The 13,453-nt window shown below is 44.0% G+C and overlaps 4 protein-coding genes across 4 annotated transcripts; 1 reads left to right on the top strand and 3 right to left on the bottom strand.

Moving 5' to 3' along the window:
- Positions 1-211: 211 nt before the first annotated feature.
- Positions 212-2,908, bottom strand: Alp7 (Alkaline phosphatase 7). Its single transcript, XM_017141238.3, has 4 exons — positions 2,836-2,908; positions 2,430-2,776; positions 997-2,017; positions 212-432 (listed from the first exon to the last, which is right to left on the bottom strand). The coding sequence occupies exons 1-4, from the start codon at positions 2,906-2,908 to the stop codon at positions 242-244; spliced, it is 1,632 nt and encodes a 543-aa protein (XP_016996727.3). The 3' UTR covers positions 212-241.
- Positions 2,909-3,785: 877 nt separating this feature from the next.
- Positions 3,786-7,803, bottom strand: Alp2 (Alkaline phosphatase 2). The gene is made up of 3 exons (XM_017141237.3): positions 7,410-7,803; positions 4,372-5,062; positions 3,786-4,295 (listed from the first exon to the last, which is right to left on the bottom strand). The coding sequence occupies exons 1-3, from the start codon at positions 7,794-7,796 to the stop codon at positions 3,793-3,795; spliced, it is 1,581 nt and encodes a 526-aa protein (XP_016996726.2). The 5' UTR covers positions 7,797-7,803; the 3' UTR covers positions 3,786-3,792.
- Positions 7,804-9,410: 1,607 nt separating this feature from the next.
- LOC108057112 (membrane-bound alkaline phosphatase-like) lies at positions 9,411-11,108 on the bottom strand. Its single transcript, XM_017141239.3, has 2 exons — positions 10,684-11,108; positions 9,411-10,620 (listed from the first exon to the last, which is right to left on the bottom strand). The coding sequence occupies exons 1-2, from the start codon at positions 11,086-11,088 to the stop codon at positions 9,421-9,423; spliced, it is 1,605 nt and encodes a 534-aa protein (XP_016996728.3). The 5' UTR covers positions 11,089-11,108; the 3' UTR covers positions 9,411-9,420.
- A 614-nt stretch (positions 11,109-11,722) lies between these two features.
- LOC108057114 (chronophin) lies at positions 11,723-13,127 on the top strand. The gene is made up of 2 exons (XM_044395979.2): positions 11,723-12,552; positions 12,816-13,127. The coding sequence occupies exons 1-2, from the start codon at positions 11,810-11,812 to the stop codon at positions 13,072-13,074; spliced, it is 1,002 nt and encodes a 333-aa protein (XP_044251914.1). The 5' UTR covers positions 11,723-11,809; the 3' UTR covers positions 13,075-13,127.
- The last annotated feature ends 326 nt before the right edge of the window (positions 13,128-13,453 follow it).

The raw sequence follows: 13,453 nt of genomic DNA on the forward strand, positions 1-13,453 counted from the left end.
CCCGCCACATGCGGCAAGTGACAGCCAACCAAACTGGCAACAAATCGATGTGATATTTCTATATCTGCATCTGTCTGCTGATGCGTTTTAAATTGAAGTCAATTCGGCAGACACATGCAATAAATTACGAAAGTCGGGCCAAATTTGATTATTGATTTCTCGAAAGTGCCCCCTAAAAATGAAAGTCAAATGTGGGAGTGCTTTTCAAATACTCTACATTATAAATTTGCTTGTTAAAATTCTAGTCGTCTTCATTGTCGCAGAGAGTGCGTCCGTTGCCAATGCAGGAGGCGTAGGCCATCGCGTGGGGAATGGTGCTCTGCTGCATCGATCCGGTGAAGAGGTGACTTTGGGGGCCAGTGGCAAAGATGCCCACATCATCGCCGGCATGGACGCCAATTAGGCCATGGATGTAGCTGGGATGGATGAAGTCTAGAAGGAAAGCAGATAGTACAAGACATTATTAAGTTGTAATGTGTAAGGGTTAAAAATGATTAAATATAAGAAAAGCTTTTTTAATCCATTTACTTTTACAGGGTTATATTAAGTATAATAATATTATTTTAATATAATTATTATACTACAATTAGTAATAAGTTCTATAACAAAATTCTTTATCATATTGTCATTGCAATTTGAACTCAAACACTACACAGAGAGAATTCAGGTGCTCTTATCTGACTTTAAAATGCTCTAAAAAATAAAAAGACATTTTTGATAAGTTGATAATGTTTTCAATGAGCTTGATTTAAGTTGAATCGACGCTTCTTACAATGTTTATCTCAACGATGCCTATTAAAAAGTGGTTGAATAAACTCAATTTAACATTTGTGCTTTCACGGTTTTCTTGGATTGCTTGAATTTTTCTTTCTGTATAAGAAAGGAATCTTATGAACCATATTTTCAGAAGTGCAACTTGCTTAAACTGATATTAATATTTGGAAATTCTCTGATATTAATTCAGATGTGATATCGCTTAGCTCCCTTATCACTTACCCTCAGCTCCAATTTTATCGGAGAGGTCGATGCGCTGGCCATGCTCATCCAGATACTGCTCCGTGCCCACAGCGTAGTTCAGAGTGGCGTACTTAATGCCATTCACATCGGTGTCATCCTGATTGAGTCCCAGGATGGGGGTGCCCCTGCCGGGATAACCGGAGATGGTCAGCGGGTGAGCGTGATCGGAGGTGACCACGATGAGGGTCTCCTCGGGATTGGTCAGGTCCAGAGCCTCCTGAACCGCCTGCTCGAACTGCAGGGTCTCGCTAAGCGAGTAAGTAGGCGAATTGAAGTGGTTGCCGTAGTCGATCAGGCCGCCCTCCACGAACAGGAAGTAGCCCTCCTCACACTTGCTAACCACCTCGATGGCCTTGCGCGTCATTTCCGCCAAAGTGGGCTCCTCCTTGGGATCGGCCAGCTTGTTGAAGCTCATCACTCCCGAACGGAAGGTGCCAATCAGATTGGTGATCTTCGAGGCATTCACACTCAGCAGCTGGTCGCGATTGTAGGCCAAAACGCCGCCGGGATGCAGACCCTGCCAGCGGGACAGCAGGTTGACGCCGTCGGATCGCTCGCCCTTCTTGTTGAACGGATCCGTGATGGTGTTGGGCAGGAACTTGCCGATTCCGCCGCCCAGCATCACGTCAAAGTTCTTGCCGGGCGCCTGGGTGATCAGCTGGGTGGCGATGTCCGTGCAGGTGGCCGGATCGTTCTGGCCCTCGCCGTAGGTCACAATGTCAGTGTCGCTCTCGAAGAATCGATTGGTGGTCTTGGCATAGGCTCCCGATGGACTGGCGTGGGTCAGCGTGGTGGTGGTCACGATGCCCGTCGCCTTGCCGGCAGCCTGAGCCCAGGCGGCGATCGAGTCCACCTGGTTGGCCGGGTCCTCGCTGCCACTGCAGTTGTTGAAGGTCACGGCAGCCGTGATGCCCAGGGCCACGATATTGGTCTTCACGCCGCACAAATAGGCAGTGGCCGTGCAGGCGGAGTCGGGAACTTGGGCATTGGAGCAGTAGGTCTGAGGGAAAAATCAGCACATCATTAATTTGGATACATTATAACTGCACAGAGGGAATACTGGAAGTAAGACGACATTCTCAAATTGAGTATCTGTATTCTGAACTTGAGTAAAAGCCCCAATATTGGAAGAAAAACAAAAATTTACAATTTCAGTGTAAAGTTCTTGGTTAATTCTCTCTGTGTAGACATCATCAGATCATATGCAACACGGAATTCTTAACATCGAATTCAAGCGAACTTTTAATTTCTTAACTATAGTTAAAATTTAATTATTTTCAGAAGTCAAAAATGAATTTAATTTTAACTCGAATTTTTGAGTTTTTATCTAGGATCGCTGGGAATCGAAAGTTTAGAATACTTTTTCTCATATAATCCTATATCTAATTTGTAACCCTAATGTTGTCACTCACCTTGCTTAGGCCGGTGTAGGGGAACTTCTCGAAGCTCAGGGAATCCTCCTCGCCGGTATTGCCCTTCAGCTGACCCTTGTGGATGCGGGCGGCTGCCACCGTGGAAAGGGACATGCCGTCGCCCAGGAACAGGATCACATTCTTGGCCTTCCTCTTGTCCAATTGCGGCTGCTCCAGACGCTTGGCAATCTCCGCGTCGGCCAAGTCATACCAGAACTGGGCGTTCTTCTCCTCCTCCGGTCCCGTCTTTCCCTTGGCCATGGCATTGGGATCGATGAGGTTGGATTCACGGGTTTTTACTATGCTCGATCCTCCCACCAGCTGGTTCTGATTATGGATCTCTTGAACTGTAAATGTAATTTTTGTAAGACTTCTGTACGATGCAGGTTCCAACTCCAGCACTCACTGTCTACGGAAGCGGAGAAGGAGGTGGCCATCAGGGCACTTAGCACCAAGATGATGCCCACGTAGCTCTTCATTTTCGGTTTGGGACCAGCGATTGAACTAAGTCCAGGATTTCTACCGCGGCTATTTATTAACCTTTCTAGACTGGTGTTATCTAAGTTCCCATATCTCCGTGGCATAAGTCCCATAGCTCTAAACGTCTCCGAAAGATCTCACTTTATGGCCTATTATTTACATAGTCTTTTGGTCATTGAGTTTATGACCATTTTTACGGGTTCTTGAGTCAACAGACCTGGCTACCAGTCCAAATTCTAGACCAATGAATTGCGAACACATCGGCTTTTAAAAGTGGGCACGGCACCAAGACTTTAAGCAACGGGATCTGACCCCATCCCTCATTCAAGGTGAATTAGTGGGGGTGGCTGGCTTTAAGTGATACATGAGTTTAAGACCACAACTGTGCTTATTAAAAGCTATAAAGATTGCCGAAAAAACAGACGATAATTCTTGAATAGAAGAAGAATCGTACTCGGAGTACGGAGTATTCACAGTTGAACTTCGTAAACTCAAACTTTCTTAACTGAAGTCACTATACATAAGTCGAACTAGTTTTATTTTCAATAGAGATAGTAGAAATCTAAGAGGAACTTTTTTTGTGGTTCGAGCTTTGGAAGCTGGACTGTAATGAAAAGTATTATATCATTTTAGATTCAAGAGATATGTTAGCTTCATCAAGATTTATCTATGTGGAAATAATACAAATGATAGTAAATAGCAAGTTACATATTTTTAATAACTTCCCTAAATCATTTATCACTATATGCGAACAATTAAATAATACATTTTTGCTTTAACTTTTTAAATATTATTTTAATATGTTTTTAACATCTATAAATATATTTTAACGTATGACTTTAAACCCTTTGTATTAAATTCTTCAGTAAAAGAAGTTCCCAATTTAGTTTGTGCACACCTTCTTTCCGCTGCCAACGCATGAGGCGTAGGCCATTAGGTGGGGAATAGTACTCTGCTGCATCGTTCCGGTAAATAAATGGCTTTGCGGACCCGAGGCCCAGATACCCACATCCTCGCCGGAGTGTACACCTATTTCCTTAGCAATATAGCTGGGTGAGATGGCGTTATCCGGGCCGAGGATATTGTCCAAGGGAATACGCTGGCCAGTCTCATCCAAATACTGATTAGGTCCCGCAGCGTAATTGAGCACCGAGTACTTGACTCCATTGATATCGGTGTCGTGGTGATTAAGTCCCAGGATGGGAGTTCCTCTGCCAGGATATCCGGCGATACTAATTGCGTGTCCGTGATCGGCGGTCACCACAATCAGCGTGTCCTCGATGTCGGTCATGTCCCGGGCCAACTGAATGGCCTTCTCGAACTCCAGGGCCTCATCCAAGGCATAACCGGCTTGGGTGTAATGGTTGCCATAGTCAATAAGACCACCTAAAAATATGTATATTTATTTTGATTAAGCTATATGAACTATATTCAAGATATGATCTCTTTAGGTAAAACCCACCTTCAATAAAAACAAAGTATCCCTTTTCGTTGTGGCTCAGTTTCTTGATGGCCACCTCGGTGAGTTCGGAGAGGGTAGGTTGGTAGGTGGCATCCGCGTCCATGTGGAATTTCATCAGGCCCGACTGGAAGACCCCAATAATGCTGGACGCAGATGAGACGTTCAGGTTGAGCAGCTGCTTGCGATTGGTGACCATGACACCCTTATCGTGGAGTCCCTGCCAACGGGACAGAAGATTCACACCATCAGATCGCTCGCCAGCCTTTCCGTGGCTATCCTTGATGGTCTTGGGCAGGAATTTGCCCATCCCGCCGCCGAACATGACCTCGAAGTTCTTGCCCGGCGTCTGGGTCACCAGTTGGGTGGCCATGTCGATGCAGGTTTTGGCATCCACCCCGTAGCTGGTCACATCCGTGTCGCTCTGCCACATCCGGTTGGCCGTCTTGGCATAGGCTCCCGAGGGACTGGCGTGGGTCAGCGTGGTGGTGGTCACGAATCCCGTGGACTTGCCAGCATTCTGGGACCATTCGGCAATGGAGGTCAAGCGGTTCGCTGGATCCTGGCTGGCGGTGCAGTTATTAAAGTTTACAGCCGCACTTACGCCGATATTAATTATGTTGGTTTTCACGCCGCACAGATAAGAGGTGGCAGTGCAGGCGGAATCTGGTACCTGAGCGTTGGCGCAGTAGGTCTGTGGAGATAAGAGAAAAAAGTTTTATGATTAGGACACACGCTTAAAAGTATTGTAGTATGAAAGCAATAGAAAAACTAGCCAAATACAGAAAGTTCTTTGAAACCAAAAAAAAAAAAAAAAATCAAAATGAAACGTAGATCGATTTTACATTATTTAAGATCAATTTTAATTTGATATAGATAAATTTGACCTGGTCGAAAAGAGTATTTAATGTAAAAACGATATGGAACATGCTTTTTTTTGTGTGTACTATTTCAATTTAAAACAAGAGAGAACGCTATAGTCGGGTTGTTGTCCCGACTATCTAATACCCGTCACTCAGCTAAAGGGAGTGCGAACGCTGTGTCGGGTTGGTGTCCCGACTAATAATCGTAACTCAGCTAAAGGGAGTGCGAGGGAGATAGATATATAATTTTTGATTGCGTATAACTTTTTAATGAATGGTCCGATTTGAAAAATGTCTTCTACATTTCGATAGGTATAAATATACACAACAAAATTGCATTTATACTTCTCGGAAATCTTTAAAGATGTGGGCGCAGGACCCATTTTAAAATCGTTAGTGGGCGATTGTGGGCGTTAGAGGGGGCGTGGCGCTCGGCTAAAATAAACTTGCGCTGCGTAGGAAGCCAAAGAATATGTGTGGGAAATCTCAACCTTCTAGCTTTTGTAGTTTCTGAGATCTCAGCGTTCATACAGACGGACAGACAGACAGACAGACAGACAGACAGACAGACAGACAGACAGACAGACAGACAGACAGACGGACAGACGGACATGGCTAGATCGACTCGGCTAGTGACCCTGATCAAGAATATATATACTTTATGGGGTCGGAAACGCTTCCTTCTAGCTGTTACATACTTTTGCACGAATCTAGTATACCCTTTTACTCTACGAGTAACGGGTATAACAAGAGAGAACGCTATAGTCGGGTTGGTGTCCCGACTATCTAATACCCGTCACTCCGCTAAAGGGAGTGCGAACGCTGTGTCGGGTTGGTGTCCCGACTAATAATCGTAACTCAGCTAAAGGGAGTGCGAGGGAGATAGATATATGTTGACAATTTATAAATCGTATAACTTTTTAATGAATGGTCCGATTTGAAAAATGTCTTCTACATTTCGATAGGTATAAATATACACAACAAAATTGCATTTATATTTCTCGGAAATCTTTAAAGATGTGGGCGCAGGACCCATTTTAAAATCGTTAGTGGGCGATTGTGGGCGTTAGAGGGGGCGTGGCGCTCGGCTAAAATAAACTTGCGCTGCGTAGGAAGCCAAAGAATATGTGTGGGAAATCTCAACCTTCTAGCTTTTGTAGTTTCTGAGATCTCAGCGTTCATACAGACGGACAGACGGACAGACGGACAGACGGACAGACGGACATGGCTAGATCGACTCGGCTAGTGACCCTGATCAAGAATATATATACTTTATGGGGTCGGAAACGCTTCCTTCTAGCTGTTACATACTTTTGCACGAATCTAGTATAGGGGAGAGTGGGGGAATTTCGTCAGCATTTTTTCAAAGCTATTTATTGTCCATCTTGAGACACGTTATCATATTTCTATTTTTATAGTTGAATGCGGTTAGCACTAAGCTTTAAAATGTGACATTCCCCTATTTTTTTAATTAACTTGGTGATTTATAAAAAATTAAAAAGTAAAACCAATATACTGGGGCAATCTCACCACATAGGGGGGTAAAATCACCACACAACTGGGGAAATTTCGTCACCTGAAAAATGTAGGGAACTTTACGCCTGTAAGTATGTTACACTGATCGAGCGTACCATTTTTGTTGACGTCCTATATTTGTTGCTGCTGCTGGTAGTCTGTTCGCTAGCCAGCTCGTCAAATATAAAAATATGTATTTAAAATAGGTGCGAATTTACCCTTAGCGTAGGGTGGCGAAATTTCCCCAGACCGTACTTTTTTAGAAATAATTATTTTTCTTCCGAAATTAGGCGCGAAGTTAAAAATCACTGACGCAGAAATGCACATTATAGCACTGTGTATTATATAAAAAATCGTGTATCTTATTCCTTTTGAATTGTGGCATACAGAAAAAATTTCGTCGAGAACTAAATGTAGCTTTTGAACTGTTAAAACACATTTAATATTATAGCTTAATTATCTTGGCCTTCTGTGCAAAACAAATGCATTGGTTGTGTCTGGCCGTCTTGTAGGGCTAAAACAAAAAAATTATATATTTTTACGACTTATGGATTCCGAGATATTGCAGGTGACGAAATTGCCCCTGTGACGAAATTCCCCCACTCTCCCCTACCCTTTTACTCTACGAGTAACGGGTATAAAAACTCCTCAACTGAAACTTACCCTGCTCAAGCCCGAATAGGGGAATCTCTCGAAGCTCAGCGAGGACTCTTCACCGGTCTTGTTCTGGCGCTGTCCCTTCAGGATCCGAGCAGCTGTGACGGTTGCGAGTGGCATACCATCTCCGAGGAACATAATGACGTTCTTGGCCTTCACTGAATTGGGTTGTGGCTGCAGCAGTCTCTTGGTGATCTCCTCGTCGGCGAGGTCGTACCAGAACTGGGGATTCATCTCCTCCGGCGGAGTGTATTTGCCGTTGGCCACATCCGTGGAGAACTCCCTGCTGGCTTTCTGGCCCGTCAGCTCGAATACATTGTGCACTTCCTGGACTCCGCTGAGTGCTAAACCGGAGAAGCCAAGGAGCACCAGAATCGGAAGCAGTAACTGCATTGCGGGAAATTGCTTCTTTCTAGTGCAGCGAAATTTCACAAACTACAACGAGCTGTTCTGATTTCAAGGGCTTATATGGACTGCATCGGATTATTGTACTCCAAACAAGGAATAACTAAATTTAGGTTTATTCCCGCTTTATGGACCCCTGGACTTATCTCTGTTGGTGTTTCCAGGAAGATCAGCTGAAACTTACAACTTACTATCCCACTATCAAACCCATTCCAGATGTAAAGCTGATAAAATTATCGCTTTGGTTTTTGCGAATATTTGACCTTCGCTCTGCCACTTGTTTAGATCGTGATCCTTAAAGTGCTTAGATCACCTGTGCAAATAATTATTCCAGCAATCTGAATAGTGAATCAGTCACGTTTGCGGTCGTAAAGATCTAACGCAGCCTCATGATCGTAATCTTCAGGTAACGTGTGACTGCCTTATCACTCGGGCTGTTGCATTTTCTCGAGGAAGGTAAACAGCACACCATAAGATTGGAGAAAGTTGTTATTATTTAATCGGGCGTTTCAAAAAACAAATCATCGTACTATTAGTTATATTTTGTCAACTCAACTTTATTGAATAACAAAATAAATTATCTGATAATGTTAACTAATGGGTAAGTAAGTCTTTTCCTATAAATGGATAGGATAGGGAACATCTCATCATTACGGCGACAAAGGTCTATATTTTGTGCAGAATTATTTTAGTCAAGGCAAGCGAACGCTCAACACGCGCCTATTTATACACACTTTTTAGGCTTTTTTTTATCTTAATTGTTTTATCTCTATGACAAAATCTCTATAACTCAAACGTCTCCAAAAAATCTCGGTATATGGTTTTATATTTACACAGTTCTTAGAGTGTAAAGTTTATTATTGTAGGGGTTCTTTCAGTCAATAGACTGTGCTACCAGTTCAAAAGCCTGAGCCAATGGAAGGCGGATGATAAAAGAACTTGCATTGTAGATTTAGATTTTGAGCCACGATCGGGGTGGAGGATCTATACGATTTCGAAGGGGTACATTTTAAATTATTTTGTTATTAATTTTGTGTAAAAAAACTTGACGCCTGATCATGGAACGCAACTACACCGCTCTTAAGGTGACATTTTGGACGCAGCTAAGGATAAGTGCTTGAAAAGTTGATGGCAATAGCCGGAACAATTATAAGATACAGGGGCAAACAAACAGTCTACCATAACCATTGTACTATAGAAGATAATTACGAAGTAAAAGAATTAATTTAGTATCTAATCTACAAATGCACGTTTAAGAAGTAAATCTTAATATTTTAATAAAAAATGTTTCCACTGGAAGCAAACATTATTATTTTTTGATTCTTAAAAAGAAGTAACATATATGTTAAAACACCTTTAAAAGTTACTTAAACCATTCTTGCCATAGATTAAAGGATTTATGTAAGGTACCTACTTTAATATTTTTTGTCAGTTGCTTAATTTTTGTACCCTTATTATGATCTCTTAAACAAAATGACTAATTGATTCTTGAGATAACCGTATTAAATCAAATAAAACTCATGCTTATCAGATTGCTAAGTACATTTTTATTATGGAAACAAAAACTTCAGATCAAGCTTCAGCTTCCAATTTCCTGCTATTTTTATCTACGTTACTCTAAGTTGTCGCACACCTTCTGACCGCTTCCAATGCACGAGGCGTAGGCCATCAGGTGGGGAATGGTGCTCTGCTGCATCATTCCGGTGAAAAGGTGGCTCTGGGGACCGGAGGCGAAGATGCCCACATCCTCGCCGGAGTGCACGCCTTGATCCTTGGCGATGTAACTGGGCGTGATGGCGTCATCGGCACCTAGGATATCGTCCAAGGGAATACGCTGGCCAGTCTCATCCAGATACTGATTAGGTCCTGCAGCGTAATTGAGCACCGAGTACTTGACTCCATTGATATCGGTGTCGTGCTGATTGATGCCCAGGATGGGAGTTCCTCTGCCAGGATATCCGGCTATGCTGACGGCGTGTCCGTGATCGGCGGTCACCACAATCAGCGTGTCCTCGATGTCGGTCATGTCGCGGGCCAACTGAATGGCCTTCTCGAACTCCAGGGCCTCATCCAAAGCATAACCGGCCTTTGTATAGTGGTTGCCATAGTCAATGAGACCACCTTCGATAAACACAAAGTATCCGTTCTCGTTCTGGCTCAGTTTCTTGATGGCCACCTCGGTGAGTTCCGAAAGGGTGGGCTGGTAGGAGTCATCCGCCTCCAGGTGGAAGTCCATCAACTTCGATTGGAAGAGTCCGATGACGCTGGACACGGCCGAGACGTTCAACTTGAGCAGCTGATTGCGGTTGGTGACCAGGACGCCGCCATCGTGAAGTCCCTGCCAGCGGGACAGCAGGTTCACTCCATCTGATCGCTCGCCAGCCTTTCCGTGACTATCCACGATGCTGCTGGGCAGGAACTTGCCCATTCCGCCGCCGAACATGACCTCGAAGTTCTTGCCCGGCGTCTGGGTCACCAGTTGGGTGGCCATGTCGATGCAGGTGCTGGCGTCTGCTCCATAGCTGGTCACATCCGTATCGCACTCCCACATCCGGTTGGCCGTCTTGGCATAGGCTCCCGAGGGACTGGCGTGGGTCAGAGTGGTGGTGGTCACAATACCGGTGGATTTCCCTGCGTTTTGGGCCCACTCGGCAATGGAGGTCAGGCGGTTGGCCGGATCCTGACTGGCGGTGCAGTTATTATACTCCACGGCGGCACTGACTCCAATGTTGACGATATTGGTCTTCACGCCGCACAAGTAAGCGGTGGCTGTGCAGGCGGAGTCGGGCACCTGGGCGTTGGTGCAGTAGGTCTGCGGGAATAATACACAATATTAGATTGAATTTCTAATAGGGATCTTCACCAGAGAACTCACCCTGCTCAAGCCAGTGTAGGGGAATCGCTCGAAGCTCAGCGAGGACTCCTCACCGGTGTTTCCCTGGCGCTGTCCCTTCAGGATGCGAGCAGCTGCCACGGTGGCGAGTGGCATACCATCGCCGAGGAACAAAATAATGTTCTTGGCCTTCTTCGCATTGGGTTGTGGCAGCTGCAGCCGCTTGGTGATCTCCTCGTCGGCAATGTCGTACCAGAACTGGGCATCCATCTCCTCCGGCGGGGTGTACTTGTCGGTGGCCACATCCGTGGAGAACCTCAGCTTGTTGACCGATTGACCCGTCAGCTCGAGCACATTGTGCACCTCCTGGACTCCACTGAGAGCTGCGCCGGCCAAGGCCAGGAGCCCCAGGATCGGGAGCAAAAACTGCCTCTGGGAGGAGACCATCTTAAATTGGTTTGCTGCTGGTGAAATCTCACTTACTACACCGAATTAAGGCGATAGCACGGGCTTATATAGCCTGACGGGCTGCGTGTGCGGTGGATTATTCTGCTCCAGACAAAGAATACCTAAATTTAGGTTTATTTCCCCTTTATGGACCTCCGGACATACATATCTCGGCTGGAATGTACCTCTCGTATCTCTCATAAATCCAGCTCTATCTAGCATGGTGCTCGGTGGTTCTGTTCTATCTTACTTACCACTTTATAATACAAAATTGCTTTTTTGGTTCCTTGCGAATGAATGTTTGACCTTCGTTACGTCAAAAACCCAAGAGCCGTTGCCCATTTGTCTAGCTCATGATCCCAAAATGCTGAAGTCACCTGTACGCACGGCTATCTGAATCAGTTCAGTCACGTTTGGGGTCGTAAAGTGTCTTAATCTTAATCTGCGGGGAACGTGATAGCTAACTTATCGCAATATTTTTTGCATTTTCATCAATTGGATGTATTTTGGACCGCATCTCGTGATGGTGAATTTCATTAAAGGAAAGCTGTTATTGTTTAATTTGGGCGGTGGAAAAAGTAAATCATTAGTTAGACAAACTTTCATCACTCGAATTCCTCTATATTAAATTCTTCGACTTTGAAAATAATGCCATAGCAAAGGCATGGGATCCTAAATTTCGAAATCCATCAAGGAAACTAAATTAACTCAAAATTGCATAATGCTCAAGCGCAGTGTGAGCCATTTGGATAAGATGGCCAAATCGCAGGTGGCCGAATGGCTAAGCGGGATCGAGACCATTATCTGCAGCACGGACGGGGTTTTGTGGCAGGAGAACCAGCCCATCGAGGGAGCCGTGGAGGCCTTTAATGCCATCAGAGCCAAAGGAAAACGCAGTCTAATAGTAACCAATTCCTGTTGCCTAACAAAGTCGGATTTGTTCCAAAAGACCAAGGATCTGGGCTTCAAGGTCAAGGAGCAGGACGTTTTCAGTTCGGCGGCTTCCATATCGAATTACCTTATCGAAAGGAAGTTCAATAAGAAGGTGCTCGTTCTGGGCGGCGAAGGCATCTGCAGGGATCTCACAAGTGCCGGCTTCTGCTCGGCTGTCAATCATAAAAGACCCCATGGCGACGGAAGAATGGATTGGGTCAGGTCCATGGTTCTCGACCCGGATGTGGGGGCTGTTCTGGTGACAAGAGAGGACGGCATGGAGACGAACCAGTTGCTTGTGGCCTGCAACTATCTGCAGAATCCCAAGGTCCTTTTCCTGGCCACCAGCACGGATGCATTCCAGACCCTCGGCAACAAGCGAGTTCCGGACGCGGGCACCATAGTAGCTGCCATCGAAATAATAGTTCAACGCAAGCCGACCGTCTTGGGCAAACCGAATCCTCGCATTTTGGGCAAGCTGTTGGAGTCTGGCGAAATCAAGCCGGATAAGACGCTTATGATAGGAAACTCGTAAGTCAGACGAATTTTCTCCACACAGAACTTTAAATATTTTTGATAAAATTGAATCGAAAACACTCAAACCCTATTATAGAATCCTGGTTTGGAGACAGTCACGTTTAAAGTTTAAGGTTTAGGATCTCATTACTACAAAGGGGTTTACTTTTAGTTTAAATAATACAATTATTTTTATATAATCAATACAATTCTTTAATAAAAGTTTTATTTTAAAGTAAATGAAAATAACAAGATTAAAACAAATGATTTCATTTTAGGCTGAAGTCAGACATTCTATTTGCCAATATCTGTGGTTTTCAATCCTTACTAGTCGGCTGCGAAAATGGAGTTCTTGAAGAAGCTGAAAAAATTAAAAAAGAGGGAGATGAAAAGAAGATGAATCTCGTTCCAGATACTTTTTTGGCAAGCTTCGGATCTTTCTTGGAGTTTTTGTGCACCGAAGTAAAGTCGGGCAAGGATAAAGACAAGAAAGCCCAAGAATCCAAGAGCGGTCAGGTCGAACAAAAAATAAAGTGATTTAGATAATTTTCCAAATTGGAATAAAAGTTTACTAAGATCTTTTATAGATATTTAATATATTAAAATTATTTATAATTAACTTAAATATGTTTTTAGCAATAAATAAAGAAGGCCTTGTCTAGACTATATTCGAAATAAAGGTTGGCAAATGGCGAGTTTCATTGGAGCTTATATAAAACTTTCAGTTATCAATCCGATTATGGGCACCTTTCTTCGCATTGGAAAATAGTTATTTTTTAAATTTTTTAAAAGTTGGAGTCGAATTGTATTGCTGAGTTGGTTTTTGTCTTAGAAAGGCGCAGTTGTTTTGGTTTATGTCATGGATAAACATTTTGTGATTGGCGGTTTTCTTATCAGTCCGATTAGAGCTGGCAAA

The sequence above is a fragment of the Drosophila takahashii genome, chromosome 2R (genome assembly GCF_030179915.1).
Source record: "Drosophila takahashii strain IR98-3 E-12201 chromosome 2R, DtakHiC1v2, whole genome shotgun sequence".
Lineage (NCBI taxonomy): Eukaryota > Metazoa > Arthropoda > Insecta > Diptera > Drosophilidae > Drosophila > Drosophila takahashii.